Below are 26042 nucleotides of genomic sequence, written 5' to 3' on the forward strand. Positions count from 1 at the left end.
TGAAATTGATTTTCTTTTTTAAAAGGATTTATTTGTTTTAATTAGCGTCTAACATTTTTTCTGCATGCAAAAAAAAAGATCTACTCAAAGTATTACGATTATCGATATATTCATATAGATATTTATAGATATCGTAAACGTACACACACATAAACAAACACACACACATATTACATGCATATATATATAGGACAGATTTATATATATATATATATATATATATATATATATATATATATATATATATATATATATATATATATATGTATAAATCTGTATATATATATTAAGTTGTCAAAATTTTCAGTATTTTGTCCAATATTATATTCAGCATTATATAAATAAATAATTTAACATAATATATAATATAATATATATATATATATATATATATATTATAATATATTATATATATAATATATTTAATTGGATTGATTATAATATAATTTATTATATTATATTATAATATATATTATATATTATTATATTATTTTATATTATAATATATATTATAATATATATATTGTAAGCTTTTATATATGCTATAAATATTATTTTGTTATATATATTATATAAACATAATGTCATTTTGATCAATAATATAAGAATTTTTAATTTCAAAAAGGAAATACTAGATTTATTTATATAGAAATAAAATTTCAAATATATATATATATATATGTGCCTGTGTGTATATTTCTGTTTGTGGATTATATCAACTACATATATAATATGTGTACTAAAATATGAAATAACAAAGTAAAATAAATTAATATCATTTTATATCATATTATATTTTATTAATCTTTTCTTTTCTTTTCTCCTGTTTCATTATTACCTTCAATATACCTATATCTATAAAGAATGATAATAATATTAGAGATTATATAGTAATAAAGATTTAATTTCTCTTTCTCTCTTTTCTTTTTTTTTTCTTTTCTTTGTTTTTTTCTTTCTTAATCGAATTATTATCTCATTACAATTCTGCTTATTTCATTTTCGATTATCTATATAACATTGTAGTGTCATTATTTCCTTTTATTGTCATTTACGATTAACAAAATCCTTCGTAAAGCTTTTAATTTCTTCAAGATATATATATGTACATATATATATATATGTACATATATATATATATGTACATATACCGTTTATTGTTCTTTCTTTGGCATGGTCAATCCATCGGGACTAACTGCTAGATAACACAAAATCCCTTTATTTTCAATCTTTCGTAAAGAGATATAAGCACAACCATCTGGCGTTTTTCTCGATACAATTGGTTCCAATGGACCGGCATTCGGTAGGTCCTTACATTTGCTAGATAAAAAGTTACACATTGATTCGGCCAACGATGGTATCTCGTCTGTATCAGGTGGTGGATCAAGGAAAATCCCATGCAAACGACCACCCCGCGTCATTATCTTCAATAATTGTACATAATCGTTACGATTTTTAATTCCTTCGTCACTTTCATCTGAAATTCCGGCGAGTCGACGACTCCATTCGACGATCCTAACACGATCTGTTGTATTATTTTTCTTTTATTTATTTATTTTTTTTTTAATTCTATTTTTTTTTTTTTTTTTTTTTTTTTTTTTATAAAATATACCGAATTACATTGCATAGATATTATCTTTTTTTTTTGTTTTTTTAAACGATCTTCTAAATTTCTGCTATTTTAGATTTTGAATTTTTAAGGAATAACATAATTGTTCATTCCTTTTTATTTTTATAATATAATAATTATAAAAAATTTTGTTTGAGGTTACCGTGAGGTGAATTGAAGTACGCTACTCTTTGTGCGATTTCTTTTAATGCTTCCTTAAATTCTGTATTATATACCTTTGTCATATTTTATTATTGTTTAATTAATATTAACGAGAGTTTTGATATTTATTAGAAAAATGATCGTATAAAAGTAAAAATTGATAGACGAAAGGACATAAAATTTGTAAGTAAATGAAAACTGACAAATCGTTCTTCAATATTTGCGATAAATTATCGTTGTAGATATTGTTAGAGGAAAAACAAAAAAAGGAAAGAAAAAAAAAGAAAAAGAAAGAAAAAAATATACATATATATATATATATATTCGAAATTAATTCATTATTACAAATATAAGTAATTATTATAAAATTAATATGAAATGAATATGAAAAGAAATGAAAAATGTATTAATTATTGAACATTGTTTTCTTAATAATTTATTTATAAAACAATGCATTTTGGCCATAATCAATTTTGTGATAATGTAAAATATTATTTATATTTAACATGTAAAACATTGAACTCACTCTAAAAGTAATTTAGCTTTACTTCCACTGATATCTTTATTAATATTGTGTCGCGATGCAAATTCATATTTAACGCTTGCAAAAAGAATGTCTGTTAAAAGAAATATTTGTGCTACGGCAAATGCCAATGTAACGCCAAAATAAAAATTTGCATTAGCTGATCTGGCATATATCCATTGATGCCAAACGATTGGCGCAAAACCAGTACAAACCAATATAAAACAACCAATTACGAATCCTTGTTGCATATCTATAATGAAAAAGTCATTGAATCATTAGCAATACATAGGAATTAAAATTTTTTAAAATTTTATAACTTACGTTGAAACAAATGCATCCAAAATGGTAACAATGATACATAAAATCCGACATCTCCTACGCATGGATATGACTTAAATATAGTCATTATGGCTAAATAGGAGAATGCCAATAATACTGGCTCACGTCTTAATCTTAAAGCTAATGGTACTATGTACAATAAACTAACATTAATTTGAAATGAAGCTATGAAAAGTGATCTGAAATGTTCAAACATTTCTGTAAGGAAGTACCAATAAAGTCCAATGTTTGGACGTAAATCTGGTACCAATAAAATAAATCCAAAAATATTCCAAATGAAAGACCAACTGCCCATAATGTAATAACAAATACCAAGTAATAATGTGAACATAGAAAGAAATGTAATAATAATAATGATAATTGTAGATTTTACATTTTTCTCTGATTTATCATTACATATGTAAATAGCAATTGGTACTAAGAGCGATATAGGATAAAGATTTTGCAATGTTAATAAAGCTATAGAAATACAACTCCAAAAAATTGAATGTCGTACCATAGCTACTAATGCTATAGAATGCAATAAATTACTAAATACTGTAGTTGTGAATCCAACACAATTTAGTATTATATATGGATTGAATAGATAGGCCATTAAAACGTACAATGCGGAATCAGTTTCTGTAAAAGTACCATTAACTTTTTCTTGTGATACATCTTCTTTTTTATTTTCTTTCTTTGAACACTGCAATAAAAATGAGTAAGATAAATCATTATCAATTATAATTAACCTAACTAAATTTAAAAGTATATATATATTTTGGATAATTTTATATACACTTACCCGACTATTGGCATAACTATTACCTACATAAGCAAGGCACAGTGATGTTATTAAATCAGCAACTACAAATAGGAGACAGAATGCCCACCATGGGAAATATCGTTGTATAATATCAAACACATAAAGACATATAGGAGTTTCATGGAATAAATCACCCGAGTATGGATCTATACCAAAATTGTGTAGATAAACTCCTTCGGTGACTAAAAAAGAAAAAAAAGAAAAAAAAAAAAATTATCAATTATAAGGTTAAATGAAATAAGACAATTTTATAACTAACTTATCTAGCTTGAAAATATTGATAGATTTACAGAAGTTTGATAAATATAAAAAAAAAAAGAAAAAAATATGAATACGTAATAGTAATAACTTTAAATCAACCTCTTTTCCAAGAATTCAATGCTGTTGACACTTCTACACGTTCGCTAATGACTTTTTGATATTCAGAATTCATCAATAAAAATCTGACGGCAACCGCCAAAATAAAATTGGGTAACCATTTTGTCAACATTTTTTATAATCTTTAATCAATCATATCAGAGTTTTATACATCCTAACCCTTTTGTTCTCACTGATCCGACAATTAAATGATCAAGTAAACAGTACTCTGTGTGGGAAGACATTTACGTTTTAAGGTATCTGTACAATTGTCACTTTCTGCGCATGCGCGCAAAATGACGCGCGAAATATGAATGTATATATATATATATTATGAAAGAATATGATTAACGTTAATTCCCTTAAATGAAATTTTATATAATTGTTACAATATTTAAATCTTTTTAATTTAATCAAATTATTATTAATAAATTTATACTTACCCTTTTCAATGTTACTGCAGTATGTAATATGAAAAATATTTTAATATTCGTTTGAGGTTAGTATAAAGATATCTTTTTAAATACATTCTTAGAATAAAGAATTTATTATAACATAACTGTCACTTAAGAAATGTACACGTTGTTTTTAAATGATTATTAGGTAATTGCTGTAGTCCTTACTGAACCGTGTAATGTAATAATATGTAGGAGCTATGTATCTTTGGTATTAAATATACATACAAGCCAGACGACGATGATGCTAACGCTTGTTGTGATTACGTCATTATAATATTGTATAAATACGATGATGAAATATTAAAAGGAAAAATTATGAAATCATTGATCATGAAAAGTTTGAATGATAATCGATTATTAATATCTTAGATTTTGAATTAGCTCTAATTTATGACATGTCGTAAGAATTCAAAAATCTTATCTCTCCTTCAATAACTTCTATAATTAAGAAAGTTGGACTTTCGACATATATCAACTATGTCAAATGCACGTGATGTAAATTATTATTAATTCGTAATTTCCAATTAAAAAATAAGAATTCCCTAATTTACGCGTTGACGTGACACTGATAGCAACTTAATTAATATGACGTTTAAGTTTAACATTTAAATTAATCCTCTTACACAGTTATAATGTATATTATCGTTATTTACATTATTTCATTTTGCATTTTAACAACTTAATAAATAACGCTGAAATATATTTCAAGGTCTGCCTTATTTTTTCTTTCTTTCTCTTTTTTTTTTTCTCTTTTTTTTTTCTTTTTTTTTTTTTTCTTTCTTTTTCCTTTTCATCGAAATAAATTCGAGCATGTGATTGTCCTTGTAAAAATAGCTGCGTACAAAATTAATATTAATTTTAATTCGAAACAAGCGGAAGCAATGATAATGTATATATATATATATAATTATAATGAAAATTTATACATGTATATATATATATATATACACATACATATATATACGTATATATACATATAGATACACATTTATATATATATACATATACATATATATACATGTATTATTTTGATATATATATATATATATATATATATATATATATATATATATATCAAAATTAAGGTGCAAAAAGTATGCGTGAAATATATGAATTTGTAGGAACAGTGCGTGTTCGCGTAACTAACAATTAAGTAATATGGCGATTAATATTTAAAATGATACATTTGAAAGTCATTAGAGAGAAAAGAAAAAAAAAAATATGAATTCTATACAAAAGATCAGACTTAAATCATTTCTTTTCTAATGTTAAATGCATAAATAAATATATAAATATATATATATATATATATATATATATATATATATATATGTGTATATATACATATATATTTATATATCCGTTCGATAAAATCTTAGCTAAAGTAGACATTGCAATTAATCGCATTTTTCCAAATATAAAACACACATTGCCCGATGCATCATATGCTTAAATCGCAGGTATACGGGATGACCGTAACTTAAAGTTACAATGCACATCAAGCATAAAGGTACATAGTACAAAATGTTGCTTATTTTTTTACGTATTCTTATCAACATATTTACATGAATCAGTCGAATAAATATATCTTTTCGTCGTTACACAATTATATTACGTTGCACGTAATTTAATCGAAGCAAAAAATTATTTCTTCGCTTTGACCTTTCTTCTTTTTTTTTTTTTTGTTTTGTTCAGTTTTTCTTTTTTCTGTTTTTTTTTTCCTTTTTTCCCTTTTTCCTCTTTTTGGCGACAAGGACAACAACGTTACAGGCATACGAAGATCTTTTTTCTTTTTTTTTTTTCTTGAAAAAAAAAAGAAAAAGAAAAAGAAAAAAAGAAAAAGAATAAAGAAGCCATCTAATATGTAATCTTTAAAAATTCTAGGCACAAGTGCAATTATGTAATGTAATTTGAAGAAGTGACAACAACGTTTGACAATCAGTTCGTAAGATGATCTTCTTTTTTGAAAAACGATAAAAGAAAAGAAAAAAAAAAAAAAAAGAAAAAAAAAAAGAAAAAAGAATGCTCATATATATGATATTAAATAAAATATATTCAAATGGATGATATTTATCAATTCTCTTGATTCGTTTGGTTCTTCTTCTTTCTTTTTTTTTTTTTTTTTTTCTTCTTAACAATCGCATTTACACATTGTCATGACTACGTGCATTTCCTTTTTTTTCGGAGGAAAAATATAAAAGAAATAAAAAAAAAAAAAAAGAAAGAATAAAAACGGAAAAATACATATAAATAAAAAAAGAAAAAAAAAAAAAAAAAAAAAAATAAAAAACATAAACGGCATGTTTCGTTCAAATAAACCTGTCAAACATATACAAATATTTATTAGCTACTAAAAATAATTTTCCGATTCTAATATATGTATTGTACAAGTTCATTCTTTCGACACATTATATTATAACTAAATATATATTTATTAAGATAGAAAATGATAAGTTTAGTCATTTTTTTTCTTTGTTTATTTTTTTTTGTTTTTTGTTTTTTTCTTTTTAATTTAACTTTCTCCTAACGACCTAGGACAGTGTTTTCTTTTCTTTTTTTCTTTCTCTTTTTTTTTTCTTTTCTTTTCTTTTTTTTTTTCATTATCATAGTCCCCTAGTTTTCTCATATGTATATATGTAAAACCAAAACATCATGATCTATTACAACAAATAAGAAACAATTGTACGAATAACAACATATTTTTCTTGTATTTTTCCATTTTGTTTGTTACGTATTATTATTTTGAAAATCTAAAGTATTTGGAGTAAAATTTACGTCCATCTGTTTACATTAAGATTTTTTTTGTTTTTTTTTTTTTCCTTTCTTTCTTTCAAATCGATCATCGTCGCCGATGATTTTATCTCGTTTTTTTTCTTTTTTTCTTTTTTTCTTTTTTTTTTCTTTTTTTGTTTAGGGACTAATACATAACTTTCTTTATACATATATCACAGAATTGAATAATTTCACGTTTCAATGATTCGAAATGATTTCCTTTGTTTCGTCCTAGTGTTGTTGTAGTTTTTTTTTTTGCCTTAATTTATTTTTGTTCGCCTTTATTTTACTTTTGTTCCTTTGTTTATTTGTTTTTTCGTTTGTTCGTTTCAATCGCAGGACTTTATAGAAGCATCATAATACACGATCCCAGGAACGCAGAAAATATATATATATGCATAATCAATTTCAAAGAGAAATCGATCTTTTCAGTTTTTTTTTCTTTTTTTTTTTTCTTATTAATTAATTAATCAATTAATCAATTAATCAATTAACAATTAATGGATCCTTCGCATTCTCATGAAAGTAATCATCGATTACTGCTTTATAATAATTACTGACATTATATACACTCGAACTTTATGGCAATAATTTCTACAAAAAATATTAGAATTTTTACCGTATCCTATTATTTACAATTTTTAATATATATATATATATATATATATATATATATATATATCATATTTCTATCTTCACTTAGGAAGATGCGTTCAAATCGAACGCCTTCATGCTAAAATATAACGCTTTTGTTCGTCGAGCATGTAATCGTTTTGAGCTTCGGAACAAAATCATTTCTTGTACTCTTTTGCAATGTGCAGTTATATATATGTGTACATATATATATATATGTATATACACACACATACATACATACATACACAATGTACGTTCGTACGTCTGTACGTCTGTATGTATGTACGTATACATAGATCAGAATAGAAACAATCTTCCATAATTATCGTACGCATAAGTTTCATTAGATCGTCAATTAATCGATTTGATGGACTAGAATTTTAAAAACAAAAATAAGAAGAAGAAGAAGAAGTAGTAGTAATAGTAGTAGTAGTAGAAATAGAAGTTGTTATATCTTCGTCGTTTAAAAATCCGACGATCTCAATGTTTATAATTATTTATTAATGAAAATTATTTCTTCGTAGCCAAACCGTCGGATACTTTGCCAAGTGTTTTTTTATTATTAACATTAGATAAAACTCTAGTAGAATTACTGTTTTTATTAGCTTCAAATTTTTGTTGTAACGATGCTACGTTCGATTTGCTATTGGCAGCTCTTTGAACAGGATTAATCGTCGAATCCGTTATAGTCTTTGTATCCTTTTGCGAACTATGTTTCGCAGTGGTAACAGTCGTAGTGGTTGTCGTATTTGTGATGGTTGTTGTTGCACTGACATTGGTTGGTGACATTTTCGAATTATTATCTCTTGATCCTGTCGATGAAAATGATTTAATAACATTAACGTTGCCCGACGGAGACTTTTTCTTCTCCGTTAAGCTGGCAGCCTTCGATACTATGCTCAAAGGTTTCATCGGCATCGTTGGTGCTTTCGTATTTCTCGAAAATGTCGATGACTTTTGTATTGCCGTTTTAGATGCTAATATTAATTTTGGATTATTACCTAAAACGTCCGGCGATTTCGTACCATTCTGATTTGAATTCGAACAGCTCGATACCAAATCCGGACTATTTAATTTTCCTGTATCATCCTTATTTGTATTAAAAGGCACACTTTTAACAGATGACGCGTTAACAATACTCGTATTAGTCGAATCTAATTTATTATCTATTATATTGTTCTGATGCTTATTAATATTTCCATTGATTTTACTTTGTATTGGCACGTGTCTGTTCTTCGTAGTTTTTTCTAAATTATGTTTGACGATATTATTGGTGGTACCATCGGGTGACAATTGATTGGACGATTTCGTAGAAATTATTTCAGAATTATTATGTTTGTTAGTTCTCGTAGAGGATTGGGCTTTGTTAAGACCCGGTGGCGTTTTAGTTCTACTCAATTGCAATGGTTTATTACCTAGAACAACACCTTTACCTTCCTCCTTCTTTTCGATCACTCTATTGTTAGCCGATATTATAGAACTCGAACGATCGCCCGTTGTAACGAATGATTTTTCTATCGTACTCATACCAAGTTCCTTCGACATTTCTTCGTTAACGTTACAATTACGAGTACTATTGCTGGCTGTTAACAACGGTGAAATCTCGTTGGTTTTTTTCTCATTCGATGTATCCTTCATTAAACGTTCCTTGACCGATTGTGGTACGTTCAATGCACAAGGATTTAAATAACCAGAACTTGTCGTAGAACTCGACGAATTAAATTTTCCAGATGGCGAGTTAGAATATACGCTACCAGGTGATTTGTAATGATTTGAGGAATTCATATAACCACCGAGAGAACTGTTCGATCCTAAATTATCGTTTACTTTGGCAATATCGTCCTTTTCCTTTTTCTTTCGTGCCAACGTTGACGTCGAATATATAGAATCGAAATTTCTATTTGAGATTTCCGATACTATCTCGGATAAAAGACCCATCGATTCCAAACCGGTATTCGTTAGATTGGTAGTAGGTTCAACGCGTTTAGGTGACTTGTATTCGTTTTCCGTATCGTTCTTACGTACTTCGACGTTCTTTTTTGTCTTCTCCGGGATGGACTCTTCGATAACTGCATAAATATTATCGTTCGACGGTGATTCCTCCATTATCTTTGTAAGTGACGGCGCGGATACTAAATTCATGCAATCATCGTAAACGTCCTCGAGTGATTTCGCAGGTTCTACTTGTTGCTGAGTTTTAACAGGTGGATTTTGATAACCAGGTAAACCAGGTATCTTAATGTCGTTACAAGTTTCTTTATCGGAAGTAATAACGGCAGTAGGTGGCCCAGGAGGAGGTGAGGTTGGTCTGATACTTGCCGGTATACTGATTGGTCTTTTAACAATAGGTGCGGCAGCTTGACGCATAGAACCAAACGTATGTATTGCCGGTCTGGATGTAACTTTAGCGTCTCTCATTGATTGTGCTCGCATTACAACGTTCTTCTTTTCCGTCTCATTTATCGATACTACAGGAATAACGGGCGTTGGTATTTCAATTTCCTTTTGCGGTATCGGATTTGATATCTCCAAGTTTCTCAATATCTCTTTATCCATTACCTTATTCGCCTTGAGATGCTGATTTCTTGGCAAGGAATTTACACTTTTTTCATCCTTCTGAGATGACTGTGAATTCGATCTAGTAACGCTAGAAGTTGATCTTAACATAGACGCCAATCTGTTCAACGTACTACCCTTTTCTATTTTTTTTTGTTCTGCCTCGACAATTAAATTTGTCAAGGGAGTACTGTTCGGTCTTTGTGGTTTAGGAACAGAAAATAAAACAGGCGGTGGGGGTGCAGTTCTAGTTGGTATTTCAGGAGCCGCTCTTGTTGGCATCTTAGACGGTACAAGTTCAACGGATGTACAAGTTGTCGCTGCCAATACCGGACTACTTATCAATGGACGAGCGGTAGAGCCTGGATTCATTGGTGGCAATTTTGGTGCATTACTATTATTATCCTCAAAATTTTCCGTAGCCTCGACCGACGACGATTGATTTCTTATCGTATTAGTTTTCTGATTTCCCTTTATATTCGTCTTTATCGCTACGGTAGGAACGCTAGGCGGTGGCGGTGCTGATTTCGTTGGTTCAGACAATTTCGAATGATTTTGTATTGGCGTTATCGTGAACCCTTTAAATTGGCCAAAGAAGTTGTTGTTGTAACGCGCATCGACTTCAGTTTTAGGCAGGAGACTAGCGCATGCTGGATCCTGAGTGAGACCGCAGTCGATCGTTTCGATGTTACGTGGCATAGGGCTAGAACGGTCGATCGTTTTTATCGACATTCCATTGTGGCACCGATTGTTCCTGAAATCGTAAGCAAATTTATAAGCGTAGGAATATTGGGATACCAAGCGTAGTAATACCGGACGAAATATTCGTTTTATCATTAGATCGTCCCCCATTTTTTCTTTTTTTTTTTTTTTCTTTCTTTCGATTAAAGAATCATTTTTTTATTTTATTACTTCTGACGCGTGATAATAACGTGCTTATACATTGTTATATTATCAATTTCTTTTTTACATCGAAAATTATTTTTTAAAATCGTTAAGGATACTTTCGATGGAACAAAAAAAAAAAATAAATAAATAAAAGAAGAATAAAAAAAATAAATAAATAAATAAATAAAAAAAAAAGGAAAAAGAAGAATAAACAACTCGTCAGAGAGATTGTTTGATCATTTGTCTAATGAATAATTATGGACGTCACGGACGAACACTATAATGCCAAGGTAAAAAAAAAAAGCATGCATAACCAAAGTCAAATAAAGGTGTGCACAAGATATCAAGCAACTTCTTCCTCGTTAAAAGAGAATATATCGCTTCTATTTCATTTCTCTTTCGCATGCGACGATCGACCAATAACAACTATATGCAGGAAAATGTTAGTAAGAGATTAGAGTGTTAATGGCAAGCGGTTGGAAGAAGGAAACCATAAAATTTTCTTTTCTTTTTACTTTTCTTTTCTTTTCTTTTCTTTTCTTCTAAACATCAAAATCTTACAAACAAACATGTGTCATCTCTTTGTATTTCGGAGAAAGTACGAAAAATTTTATTAATAATTTTAATTCGTACATATTTTAAATTAATTTCCACAAAATAACATTTTTATCGATTTATTAAAGAGATTACTTAAGGCACGAGTATGATGGTTTACATATATCTTCACGATAATGATCATGATCGAGATCGATCTAGATCTATATATATATATATATATATATATATATATATATATATATAATCTAGATCTTCTCTCCTTTTCCTCATTTTTTTTCTTTTTCTTTGATCGATTATTAACGATTATTAAATGAATTTTTCAAGATTAAAATTTTCTAATATTACAATCCAATGAAATATGTATATGTATTATATGTTCATTTATATATATTTTCGAAAAAGGGATATATAATATATATATATATATAGCGATTAAAAACGCGATTAACCTATATAGGTAATATTTCAAGAGACACTTAATTTATATTTGATGGTTTTTTTTTTAGCGCTTCTCTCAAGTCTTATTATATATATATATATATATATATATATATATATATATATATATATATATATATATATACATATGTGATATGTTAAATCATCATGTAATATGCAAAGCTACTTAGAGAAAGATAGAGAGATTCATACATGCTCATGCGGTCACATAAAATATTCACGCATGCTTCCTACGTAATGTTATCGCAATACTTAAAAATAATAATGTCAATATTTGTTCTAGTTGATAAATTACATTGAAAACTTGATCGAATTTAATAAAAATGATCTATTCTATTAAATTTTCGATGGAATTTAATATACTTTCAACAAAATAATGATCATAAATAATACTTATTGATCGTAATTTCGTTGTCTTATAACAATAAATTTTATGATAACGCATATATATATATAAAAAATAAAAATTGAAATAAAAAATTTTTTAAAAATTGAAAAAAACAAAAAATTATCAAAAAAAAAAAAAAAAAAGAAAAGAGATTACAATAGTTCGTTTTTCTTTCTTTCTTTTTTTTTTTCCTTTTCTTTTTCTTTTTTCTTTTTTCGAGCGATATTACATCTAAACTCTTCTCGCTATGATTTTAGGAACCACAGTTTTTTTTTCCTTTCTTTTTTCTTTTTTCTTTTTTTTGTTTTTTTTTTCGAAATCAATGAAATATTTCTCTAATTCTAATACTGTTATTTGATATTTTATATCAAAAGAAAAATATTAATCTCATCTTATGTTCTTTTTATTTCTTTTTCTTTCTTTTTTCTTTTTTTTTTTTCCTTTTCTATTTTCGATTCGTAATTTCATTAAATTTAAGAATTAAATAGAATTCTATACGAAAGGAATTCGCTTAGTATATTAAAATAATATCCGATTAAATTAGTAATCAAGTTTTATCGACTTGATATCGAAATATGACAATATAAATATAGAATATATGTCAGCCAATTATGTTCGATTATATTTACTTGTCAGTTTAATGAAATTTATTCGATTTAATAGTTAAGTGTATCTTAATTTGAATATACATACATATATACATATATACATATATTTATATAAATATATATATATATATATATATATATATATATATATATATATATATGTATGTATGTATTATAGTATTATATTATAACTATTGATATATTATGGTCATACATACAGTATTAAATGAAAGATTAATTTAATATATTTTGGCATCGTATATTATTATAAATTAAGAAATTGCATATTCACCATCACCATTGTCTTGTAATGCGAAGATCACAGCCCCGTGATTAGAATTGTCTGTGACTTTTGCACTAAAGCAAAACTTTTCCAAAGTCCAAGGAGAAAACAAAACGAAAAACAAAAAAAAAAAAAAATAAAAAAAAGAAGAACAAAATACAAAAAGAGGACAAAAAAAAAATAAAAAAGATACAAGCGAATACCAAAAAGGCCATCTTTTGCACGAAAACAAAATCTCATCTTACAGCCTTAAATTATTATAAACCTTTTTAAATATTACTATTATTATTACTATTATTATTATTATTATTATTATTATTATTATTACTATTATTATTATTATTATTATTATTATTATTATTATTATTATTATTATAGATATATTTAATAGTAAGTAAATTTAAGCCCTTTAAGTGCATTACGTCGTACATAATCCAAAGATATTTTGCCGTCATTATAAAGATGTGATCGCGTATACACGGGTATAGTATGTATTTGTATTATTTATGATTGAAAAAAAAGAGAGAGAAAAAAAAAAAAAAAGAAAAAACTGACATTTAAACCTTTGGTTTAAGACTTTGGGCTGGTGCTGGTGGCGGTGGCGGTTTTTTATTATAAAAAGGCATTGGCGATTTTAAATTATCTTTTCTTTCGGGCAACATAACGGAGCTTGATTTCGGCGTGACGTCGGCCATTGTTTCGCATGAATTATCATCCAAATTGTCAAACTTCAAATCCGTATTTACCGTCAAATTTTTAACATTCCTCGATTGTCTCTTTTGCAATTGTTGTATACGTTCGGCTATCCTCGAGCCCATTTCCGTACGAACCGGAACGCTTTCTTTTTCCTGAGGATTATTTCTCAGATTGATCGTTATCAATGGTTTATCTACCGTAGAATCATTTTTTCTATTAACAATCTCAACTCTACAAGGTGATATCGATTTGTCGAAATCAATTTTATCGCTACAATTAATGGCATCCGGATTGGTCGTAGATATTAAATCTGTTTTCGTTATTTGAAGTTTCTCCTTTGACGGAAAATTATTAGTAATAACGAATATTCTCTTTGAATCCTCAGAATCACGTTGCCTGGTCGTAAAGAAACCGATAGCCTTTTCGTAGATCTCCTTACCGGCAGTGCAATTCAATTGCGGCACTCTAATATCGCGTGATGCAAAAGCATGCGTCTTACGTTTTTGTTTTAAACGGTCGACACTAAATACGTACGTAGATAATGCACCCTTTTTCCAATGCTGACCGGAATTTCTCACGTACCAAACTCCAATTGATGAGAGAGCCAACATCGGTACCACACCCAAGAAGATTATGTAAATGGCTGTTATGAAATCGTTTCTCGCTGAAATTAACGAAAAACATATATGTACTGTATAATACCTATAATATGTATCCTAATCGACACATACATATATATATATATCCTATTAAATGATAATAATTGAATTTACATGTACATTTATGATGTATAATAAAAAAAGCTCACCATTTGGATCTTCGGCTGGACCACTATCCTCTGAACCACCTACACCTGGTTGAGTACAATCAGGTGGTCTAAATCCATGATTACAATGACAATGACCAAGGCTATTACAAACTCCATTACCACTACAATTATTAGGACATGCTTTGCCACCAGATACCGACGCTCTTAAGTCAGCGATTGGCATACATTTTTGATTGACACACATCTTAAATAAATATATATATATATATATATATAGTTTATTATTATATAAAATAATTATTTAAATTATATCAATTCAAAAGAAAATGTATTCATGGATAAAACTATGAATTAAATTGATGTCATACTTTTTCAGGTGCACACTTAGCGCCATCGGGTGCCAAGCCAGGATCAACTTGATTCAATCCCAAGTCAACAATGGCCGAACGACAAGGTATTATCTTTCCACCGTTGTTTATAAATGAATGACTTAATATCGCCACTGATTCCATACCAAATTCCAATCTTTCGTTCAAATGTTTGCAATGTAACATTCCGCATAATAAATTTCTACAACGTGAGAAGATTAGAATTAATTTGATGTAAATAAAATTGAGATATTTTTAAAAAGAAACATAATATAAAATCGACGTCTATGATTTTAACGTCTATGATGCTTCAACTTACTGATCGCTGCATTTTACGTAACTAGATTCTATCCTGTTATAACCGCAGTTTCCAAGTTTCGAACCTTTATTATTCATGTCGTAACATTGAGCATCTGAGGAAGCACCTGTGGGACCCCAAAGTAATTTACATTGATCATTGTGAGTTCTGCAAGAGCCTTGATAACAGTAAGCCTTTCCCATGCTACAAGATTCCCCGTCCATCTTGAAGACGTCTACCGGACAATATTCACTCTGACCGGTACAATACTCCGGCAAATCGCATTCGTGTTCGGCACTTCGGCATTCTGTGCCAGCCAATTTGGGTCGGCATGTTTTTAGGTCGCAACATTCCCCAGTAGCACAACTGGCATTGTTATATAGCATACAAGTAGTCGCGTTGCAGCAAGGATTGTCACATTTCTCTTCGAGACCGCAATCGCATTGTTCACCAGGTTCGACAAATCCATTACCGCAAATAGGACTATCAAAAAGTTTTTGAGGCTTATTCCTAAGGCAATAATCCATACCATGCTCAAATGCTAATGCCAAATGTTCCAAGGAACAAGTTGACCAATGTGACGGACCAAAGGATCCACTTGATGGCGCCATGATACATCTTAAATGAACGATAATAAATTTAATGCATTTTAATATTTCAATGTATATATAGATATACATATGTATATATATATATATGACAGAAATGTGTGAACTTTATAGGCATACACGTCACTTACTTATCCTCCGGACATAAACAATCAGCAGTATCGTGTTCCATGCCAAAGTTATGTCCCATTTCATGAGCTACTGTGGCGGCTACCAAGCCTACTACATTAGAGTGATCCATGGAAACACCGCCAGAAAATTCATAAGTACATATCGGCCCCTTTAATGCCTTGCCAACGACACCACCTTCAAATTGTATTCGCCTAAAATCGTAAAAATTTTATAGTAAAATTTATGATCGTATATATGTGATCATATATATACACACACATATATATATATAAACTTAATTGAATAATAAAATTAAATAAATTATAAAATAAATAAATATTTAATAATAATTAATAATTAGTAATATAAAAGAAATAAGATATAAATTTTATAATAATCAAACATTTAAATTATAATATAAAAAAAATTAAAATTTAAATAATTTAAAATGCTAATATACTCATATATATATATATATGATATATAATATATATATATACATTATTAAAATATAAAGCACGTCTATAAACTTCTATATAATATACTCACGTTAATAATTGTGCATTGTCGTTCGGCATATCATGTACTAATTTTTCTCTGCGATATCGTAAGAAATTCGAAAGCGTGTTGTCGCCATTCGGAGAGAGAGCTATTTCGTCAGCTTCAGACCACACTTGAACGCCCACTAATGCGACGAATATATTAAGTGGCATGAATAGCTAAAAAAAAAAAAAAAATAATAATATAATATAATACAAAAATAACAAATTATCTTGAACTTTTGATAAATTGCTGAGAAAATATTATATTCTCATTTCTATTTATTTGATCAGTATTATTATTAATTAATAGAAAGTATTTTGTAAAATAAATGGTCAGTATTCATATAGTATATATATATATACATATGTATATATATTTATATTTATAGTATATATACTATGATAATTAAATAATAAAAAATAAGTAAATAATAAATAAATAATTAATAAATAATTAAATCTCAAGATTTATACATTTGGATTACATCTACGTTTATTACAAATATTGTATATCTTATTTAAAATATTGATCATTTATTTATAACATAATTTATTAATATTTTACTAAAAATACTATTTACTTATTTTAAATATTAATTAAAAAATATTTTTAAAAAGTATTGACCCAATAAATAGGGGGATCTCTTTTTTACTTTACTTTCTCGTTCTTTATGTTCTTTTTAAACATTGCAAGATAAACAACGATAAATATCTCGTTTATAAAAATAATCGAGAAAATCAAATTTTATTATTTCATTTTGTTAAAGAATTATTAATTTCAAGAAATCATTTAATATCTAACTGATATATAATTAATATATATATATATATATATGTCGTTATTCATTAGCAATGTATTTGATAATTATAATTATTACGATTAAATATACTAACGGCGTTAACGATATTGGCGATATTTTTACAATGATGATGAACCTTATCCAAATTCTCATCAAGTGCTATATATCCTTTCTTGTCAATGACTAAGACGAGCTCGACGTAACGTGATTGTCTATTAGCATTGTAAGGACCTCTGATAGATTCGGTTGCCCTTTTATGCTGTAAAACATGATTAATAATAATTAATGATTAATAATTATAAATATTATTGTTAAATACTCAAAATTTAACTCTCTTTCTCTCTCTCTCTCTCTCTCTTTTTCTTTTTTTTTTTTATTTATTTATCGATTGTACATAACAACGCGTATCAATCATTTTTCTTACCCTTGATAATCTTTTTGTTTCACGACGTTGACGATCAAGAACGTTGTGCGGTGTTCCCTCGTAACCTGTAACAAAAAAATGAACGATGAAAAGACGCAAAAAAGAAAAAGAAAACAAAAAAAAAAAAAGAGAGAGAAAAAAAAACAAGAAAAAAGAAAGAAAGAGAAAAAGAAGAAAAGAAAAGAAAAAGAAAATAGAAAATGAACTTTGAGATTGTTCCACGATATACATAAATATTTAGAAAAATATAAAGAGTTATAAGGACAAAGAGAACAACTAAACGATCAGGACAAAATCTTGCTCCCACATTCGTTAAAACGTTTAAGGAGAAACCAGTATTTCTTGTCGTTCCAAGCTATACTTCTTCTGTCCGCAAAAGGAGCGTCCATCGGATTCTTCCAAGGACACAGTTTCTAGAGGAAGACGAAGCACTCCTAAGGGAGTCGTCTTGATTCTGATATCTGATATAAAGAGATCTATATATATATATATATATACCATGTGATCAATTATTCCAAGTTGACAATAAGGTATTCGCAGATTGGCTAATATAGAAATAGAAATAATTTATTATTGAGAATTATCAACGTAAAGTATGATCATTGCTTCTTTGTTTCTGTTCGTACCATTCATTTTTATTTATTTATATCTCTTTCTCGTTTCTTTCACAATATGTCCGTTCGGTTATTGTATTTTTCATTTTTATTGATTTGCCGTTTCTTTCCATCCGGTTTATTTCAAAAAAAAAAAAAAAAAAAAAAAAAAAAAAAAAAAAAAAAAAGAAAAAGAAAAAGAGAAAAAAAAGAAAGAAAAAGAAAAATATTTATTATTAGTCATTAGTATTATAGTTTATGTTTATTTATTATTTCGTTATTATTTATGTATGATTATGTCTGATTTTATCCATCTATATGTTATTTTCTATTTTTTTCTATCTGTTTTATGGTTTATTTATTTATTTAAAAAACTTACTTTTTCTGTACTATCGTTATAGTTTATTATAATATGTTTATTTGTATAATTTCCTTTTATTTCTGTTAGATTGTCATTTTCTTTATGTCTGTTTATTATTAAAAAAAAAAAAAAAAAAAAAAAAAAAAAAAAAAAAAAAAAAAGGTATCACGTATTATAAGTTATATCTAATTTTGTCCATGTATCTGTCATTTTCTATTTTTCAAATTGTCTCTTCGAATTTTAGTTCGTTTATATCTCTCATAGTCTATTTATTTCTTTAAAGCTGATATATTTTTATTATTCTTATAGCCTGTTATAACACATTTGTTTGTATCTCTTCTTTTATTAGATTCATCTGTCCGTTTAACTGTCTCTTCGAATTCTCTCTGCTATTCTACATAAAAAAAAAAAAAAAAAAAAAAAAAAAAAATGCTATAATTATTATTAGATATATCTTTCTCTATCGATTTATCTCTTCGCCGTCATTTTCTATTTATCGATCTATCTTTACGTATCCATTTATCTATTTGTCTGTTTATATATATACCTTTTATATATATATATATATTATTTGTTTATATATAGTCTGTGTTTATCTATGTCATTATTATTATTATAATCTACTTATTCGTATAAATTTTTTTCCTTCTATTTCTTCTTCTTCTTCTTAATATCAATGTATTTTATCATTGTCCCTTTTTGTTTATCATGCCAAAATAAAAAATAAATAAATAAAAAAAAAAAAAAAAAAAAAAATACGTACTATTATTGATCATATTTTTCTACGTCTATCAGTCTACTATTTTTCTATTTGTCCATCTTTATCTCTATTTTTCTATTAGCCTTTCCTTTATCTCTATTTTTCTTTCATTTTAATCCGTTTATCTGTCTTTCTGTATTTTTGTTTTGTTCTCTCTATCTCTCTTTGTCTGTCTGCATTTTTTATTTTATTAATCTGTTAGTCTGTCTGTCTCTATGTTTGATTATCTCTTTCCGTTAGTTTGTTTCTTTTTCTTTCTTCTTCTTCTTCTTCTTTTTTCTGTTTTTTTTTCTAATTTTTTTTTTTTTTTTTTTTTTTTTTTTTTTTAATTCTATCATTCAAGCCAAGTTATTCAGAAAACTGTCAACATTCGGAATGACAAAAAATTAATGAAATGGAATACGCGGGTCCGATGATCGTGTTTTTTATATTACCAAAAAAAAAAAAAAAAAAAAAAAAAAAATTTAATTTCCTAAAACAATTCTTATATCGTACGATATGTTAAAACTATCAAAGTCGTGGTTCCATTTTAAATTCATAATTATTTTGCTGAGAACTTCTTTCGAATAACTTATTGCAACTTAAATTGCTTCTTTCGGATTACTTTTTAGTTCGGTCCAATGTTTAGAAAGAAAAAAAAAAAAAAAAAAAAAAAAGAGAAAAAAAAAAGAAGTTATTAATAAGAAAATATCGCGAACAATTTCTCCCCCACCAAAAAAAAAAGAAACCGAAAAAATTTACAAATTAAATTTATCCTCACTCAATTTCAGTTTATTGATGTTTGATAATTTTCTACGTAACTTGAGGCCCATTTAATATCGCATCAATCATTTCATTGAAATATTAAACGACATAAAACAAAGTTCACACAGTTTATTATAGAGTTTAGTATGCTTTGTATAATGTCGTAGCCATAATTTTCATATAAATTCTTTTCTCCTTTATTTGTTAATTTGTCTTTATTTCAAAATAAATATCTATTATTATTAATTATCTTTTTTTCTTTTGATTTATCCATTTATCTGTTATTATCTGATACTTTGTTCTTTATTTAAATAATATCTTAAAATATATCCTATGGTGAAGGTATTCTATTAGCTTGTCTCTACTTACAAAACTGTAAATTATTATCAATTATAGTTTTTCATTGACTTATTTGTCTATCCCTCATTTTCTATTTTTTCTATCTTTTTTTTTCTAATTTTCTGTTCTCAAATCTCTCTCTCCTCCTTTCCCCCTTTCTCTCCACAGTCTTTTTACCTATTTTTCTTCTTCTTTTTTTTTTTCATTTTGTTAACTTACTTCTTTCTTTTTGATTACTCATCTATTTATAATACAATACAAGTTATTATTAATTACAGTAATTTTTTTTTTTTTATCTTTATTGATCTGTTTATTTATCTGTAAGTTAAAAATTTACTCTCTATTTTTCATCACATTTTTCTTTAGTTTTATTTTTCTCTGAATTTGTTTATATTATTTTACTTTTCATTCTTTTAATTATATCCTCTTATGCTCTCTCCATTTACCTGTGTATTTCTTCTCTTTCTCTCGTCAAAGTTATGTCGTTTAATTAGGTTCAGGCGACGAGCGGATACTTTCTAACGGAAATGCAAGTCTGACTTTAAGAGACAACACGTTATCGTTACAGTTAGTAGGTCGATTATTATTCTATATGATTTTTAACATATTAATTGTTGAATCATTTTTACATCGATCAGTAAATATTTACATTCTAATATAATATTTTTAACAATTTTATTAATACATTATTAATTTATAAATCTTATTAATTTATCAAGCATTAATTAAAAAGAATGTACAGAAAATAGTAACTGACAGATTTGAAATATTAACGAATTAACATTATAATAAATATTTTGAAATAATCATTTACGAAAGTGAATTAATTGTAAGTAATAATTAATCCGTATTATTACATAAATATTGTAACATAATTATCGTATGATCGTACAAAAATATTCTGAATTTTAATATGCCAAAAATAAAATATTAAAAAATTGTATATAATATAATTTTTTATTTATAGAAATGTTAATGAATGTACAAAACGAAGGTACAAAAATTTGTTCAATATCCTTTGGAAGAAAAGTTTTTATTAAAAGTTAAAAATATTTGTAAATGTTATCTGAACACAAAACAAAAACAAAAAACCGTAACGTAACGTAACAAAATAATATAAAATACAAAAAAAAAAAAAAAACATCGTTAATACTATCGTTGATTGAAGAGGGGATAAGAATTAAATCACAAATTAGTATTCAGTGATTCAGTTTCAAGGAAAAATTAGAACAAGATAAATGCAGAATTTACCACAACTTTTATTGGCGACGAGGTCATTCTGTTTATAGAGATAATGATTAGAGTCCAAGGTATCCTTTTCCGGATGAACGTGATGAAGATTTTCACCGTCGAAGATGACACCATGTAAACCTTTACAAGTTGACAAGGCTACCCATGATCCAGGAACGTCACGTACGCTACCTTGGTAGTGACAGAGTTCCTAAAAATTAACATGAATTAAATTATAACGACAAAACAAACATGATTTTTCATTAATTTTTATCTTTAGTTATAAATATGGGATATAGGAAAACTTAGACCGACTTTAAGCTCAATTTATTACAAATATATATTTTTTATTTACAAAAAAATGTTCTATTTACAAAAAAATATTTGTAAATAGGACTTATGCTGTCATTTATCTATAATTGAGACATGTATCTTTATATGTCAAATATTCTCCGTATTGTGATCAGTCATTGAATTGTGATCGAATAAAATTGAAGTTTGTAAAATCTGAAATGTGCCATATATAAACCCCGTATGCACAGTAAAGTTCTTTCTGCATTAATTTTGAATTGTTGAATTATTGGATTATTGAAAATTTTTAATCCATTCGTGTTTTAAATAATATGACCTTATATATAAGTGTGATAGAAAATTATCTTCTAATCTAATGTCTTATTCTCGTACTCGAAATCAAATCCGATCAATAAGAATGTAAAACCAATTATAATAAAGTACTATAATGACTTTTTTGATCAATTAGATCATTCATTTACTATTAATAGAAAAATTAAAAACTACCCTATAAGAATTTTCTATCGGAATATTAGATATGTCTACTATAAATTCCAAAATATTATTGAAATGTAAAAAATGCTGATAGAAATGTTAATTGTGTTATCTAAAATTCTGAAACAATATTTTAATCTTTCTAAGAATTATTTATTAGAATCTTTTTTAACATATCATTCTTTCGAATTGATTTATTATTAAGAATTAAAGGGATACTCGAATTTAATCCTGAACAGATGAATTCTCTAAATCGTTATAGTATATGAAAAGTATTACCGATGTATGATTTGTTCACGTTTGAAATACAGAAAAACTAAAATTGTATGTCCTTCATGTGTTCAGTCCATTGATCATGAGTTAACATTTTATTATTTCTTTTTTCTTTTAATTGTAATTTTCTACTTTTATAGCTCTTTATAGCATATAAGAGATTGCATGTATGGTAATTTCAATGAAACGAATGGAAAAGAAAAATAGAAAATAATGATGATTGATGGAATAATCGAGTACTTTTTTTCCCTTCTCAAAATGAATATACTTTTTTGTAACGGCCATATTTCTTCTTCCGAAAGAGACGTTTGAAAAATGATTATGCCAAAAGATTTTTTTTTTTTTTTTTAATATTGAAAATTATAAAGGACATTCAGTTTTCAACGAAAAAAAAGAAAAAAATAAATGAATTCAATTTTTGCGCATTGCAAGATTGCAATTTTTTTTATTTCTTTTTGTAATGTCAGAATTAAAAATGCATTTTCAAATTTATTAGCTTATTATTTCCGAGGCTTCAAAGAATATACAATATTCGTTCTTTTTTTTTTTTTTTCGAATAAAAATTATTCATTTTGTACAAATGACAGCTGTTCAAAGTGTCTGGGATGTAGCGCATTCAAAGTGCACAATATGAAATTATTTTGAAATTAATTAAAACAACGTTTTATTACGTAGGCGTCAAAACACAATCATTTTTGATTTATTATTAATTAAATTATATGAATTAATTATAAATTGTCGATTAAAAGTTTAGATTATTCGTAAGTTCTTTACAAGAATTATCGAATCAACAATTTCTTTGAAATTTCTTTGAAATTATCCAACCTAATTAAAATATTACAATACTTTCTCATTAGAATATTCGATTTCGATTGTATCATTATTGTATCAGTATTGTTTCTTTTCTAATTATACGATATCATGTTTTTCTATTTAGAAACATTTAACGCAAACATATTCGATACGCGTTAACTATCTCTATTTCAGATTTAACATGAATTCCATCAATGTAAATACTCTGGTATTTTATTTTCTTTTGAAATTTAATCTATTTCTTTTTTAGTCTTTTTCTTTTTTTTTTTTATTTCCTCTCACACACACACTCTCTCTCTCTCTTTCTATCTCTATCTATCTATCTATCTATCTATCCGTACGCGTCATGTATTTTTGAATAAAATCTATCTATCTATCTATCTATCTATCTATCTATCTATCTATCTATCTATCTATCTATCTATCTATCTATCTGTGTCATGTATTTTCAAAAAGAAATACAATTTTACACTTTTAATAAATATCGATTTACACTTTTAATAAATATGTTGTTAAAAACGTGAATGAGAGTATGCCATGGTCCGTCGTCCATTGGTTTCATGCTATACGCAATTGAATTAATTAGCTTGTATTTGTATAGTTAACACACACACACACACGCGCGCGCGCACACACACACACATATATATCCTTTGGCATCCCTTACATTAATGCACATTCGTGTTCTGTTTTCAAGTTACACTAATGTTGCATGGTAAATTCGATAATCTATTAAATTTAAAAATTGCAAATTTTTGGCCATTGACTTATCGATTTGGCATTTAATAGCATGAAAGGTAAAGAGGGAGGAGATGGAGATGGAAAAGAGAAATAAAAAGTATGATCGAATTTGAACGAATACTTTTTTTTTTTTTTCTTTTGTAATGATCGAATTCAATAGGATTTATATTACTCGTTCGATTTTCATTTCGAAATGACTTTTTCCCTTTTTGTGGGATTATTTTTACCCTTTCTTTTTTTCTGCGAGATCAAACGAATTACTCAATCGTTGAAAGTTTTTAACAAACTTTTAATGACGATTTTATACAATCGAAGTATTTGTAACTTTTTGGTCATGTTATCTGATAAAAAAAAAAAAAAAAAAAAAAAAAAAAAAAAAAAAAAAAAAAAAAAAAAAAAAAAAAGTGGATCAATAATTTTATTATTCAATATAATATCTCGCACATTCACTCGACTACATGGAACGTATTGTAGAATGTTCGATATATCATTCAGGAAAAATTTTATTAACGGCACGACGATCGCCAGTATTCAATATTTTCAATATTTAACGAAATAAACGTTGTTTTTCAATCTGTAAGAGAAATACATTTTATCGGGAATTTTTTGAATCGAAAAAAAAAAAAGAAAAAAAGAAAAAAAGAAAAAAAGAAAAAAGGGAAGAAGAAAAGAAACAATGGCGTCATTGTAAAGTGAATTAAAAGACCTTTCAAGTGACATGCAACTTGACCTCATTGTTGCCATTTAAAATTTTGGAATGGTTGTTAAGTGGTAATAAATATACACGACAATAAGTTGCCCACTTTGAAGAAAAACAAAAGAGAAAGAAAAAGAAATTGATTCGTCATGGGATTTTTCGAAAAAAAAAAGAAAAAAAAAAAAAAAAAATATCACTTAGATTTCGTGATAGATAATTTTGATGCAAACTTTTCTTCGTCGAGACACTCCGTATATAGTAACAATATCATAGTGATTATATAGAGATATAGAAACTATATTATCGACCAATCTTTGTCTTCTTTTCTATCATAATGAACACATTGATAACATAGTGATGTGTAAGTGAACTCACTGTCGATCGATTCTAACTGGCGCCATAAATATATCTGTGCTACTAGAAGAAATAATCGCTAAGCATTATGCAAGCATATAAATATGTATGCATGTATGTGTGTACATATGTACATTAATATATTCCTCATAAAATTAATTCATATCTGATTTAAACAGTAGACAATACAGACAATAAAATACAAGAATAAACTTCGTTAATAGTTAATTAGAATCATATAATCGATTGACGTAATAAATTATCATAGGATATAAATAATTATCGAAAATAATAAATATTGGATTTAGGAATTATTATCGTCGATAATAGTTTA

The 26042-nt window shown here is 26.8% G+C and overlaps 3 protein-coding genes across 4 annotated transcripts in view; all 3 read right to left on the minus strand.

Annotated features, from left to right (window-relative positions):
• Positions 1-699: 699 nt before the first annotated feature.
• LOC124430115 lies at positions 700-2082 on the minus strand. The gene is made up of 2 exons (XM_046976243.1): positions 1770-2082; positions 700-1512 (listed from the first exon to the last, which is right to left on the minus strand). The coding sequence occupies exon 2, from the start codon at positions 1416-1418 to the stop codon at positions 1152-1154; it is 267 nt and encodes an 88-aa protein (XP_046832199.1). The 5' UTR covers positions 1419-1512; positions 1770-2082; the 3' UTR covers positions 700-1151.
• Positions 2083-2174: 92 nt separating this feature from the next.
• Positions 2175-5148, minus strand: LOC124430113 (phosphatidylinositol glycan anchor biosynthesis class U protein). 2 transcript variants are annotated; one of them, XM_046976241.1, is made up of 5 exons: positions 4239-5148; positions 3799-4024; positions 3418-3620; positions 2616-3318; positions 2175-2544 (listed from the first exon to the last, which is right to left on the minus strand). In XM_046976241.1, exons 2-5 carry the CDS (start codon positions 3926-3928, stop codon positions 2291-2293), a joined length of 1290 nt encoding a protein of 429 aa, XP_046832197.1. In that variant the 5' UTR covers positions 3929-4024; positions 4239-5148; the 3' UTR covers positions 2175-2290. The 2 variants fall into 2 exon arrangements, with proteins under 2 accessions (XP_046832197.1, XP_046832198.1); XM_046976242.1 differs by lacking the exon at positions 4239-5148 and having other exon boundaries at positions 3799-4123.
• Positions 5149-5764: 616 nt separating this feature from the next.
• LOC124429980 overlaps positions 5765-26042 on the minus strand; it is a 77114-nt gene continuing 56836 nt past the window's right edge. Inside the window, exons 4-13 of the mRNA XM_046975933.1 lie at positions 22066-22255; positions 18018-18082; positions 17688-17852; positions 16801-16970; positions 16272-16463; positions 15554-16150; positions 15235-15436; positions 14906-15110; positions 14632-14761; positions 5765-10971 (exon numbers count right to left, since the gene is read on the minus strand). Of these exons, the coding sequence (XP_046831889.1) occupies positions 8172-10971; positions 14632-14761; positions 14906-15110; positions 15235-15436; positions 15554-16150; positions 16272-16463; positions 16801-16970; positions 17688-17852; positions 18018-18082; positions 22066-22255 (4716 nt within the window). The 3' untranslated portion in view covers positions 5765-8171. The remainder of the gene's footprint in view (positions 10972-14631; positions 14762-14905; positions 15111-15234; positions 15437-15553; positions 16151-16271; positions 16464-16800; positions 16971-17687; positions 17853-18017; positions 18083-22065; positions 22256-26042) is intronic.

This window comes from Vespa crabro, chromosome 17 (genome assembly GCF_910589235.1).
Source record: "Vespa crabro chromosome 17, iyVesCrab1.2, whole genome shotgun sequence".
Classification (NCBI taxonomy): Eukaryota; Metazoa; Arthropoda; class Insecta; order Hymenoptera; family Vespidae; genus Vespa; species Vespa crabro.

Excerpts from the sequence above, each read along its gene's own strand:
- LOC124430115 (XM_046976243.1), bottom strand. The coding sequence starts at position 1,418 with ATGACGCGGGGTGGTCGTTTGCATGGGATTTTCCTTGATCCACCACCT.
- LOC124430113 (XM_046976241.1), bottom strand. The coding sequence starts at position 3,928 with ATGTTGACAAAATGGTTACCCAATTTTATTTTGGCGGTTGCCGTCAGA. Across the intron at positions 3,621-3,798 it reads ATTGAATTCTTGGAAAAGAG|TCACCGAAGGAGTTTATCTA; the intron begins GTTGATTTAAAG and ends TTTCTTTTTTAG. Across the intron at positions 2,545-2,615 it reads TTGGATGCATTTGTTTCAAC|ATATGCAACAAGGATTCGTA; the intron begins GTAAGTTATAAA and ends TTTTCATTATAG.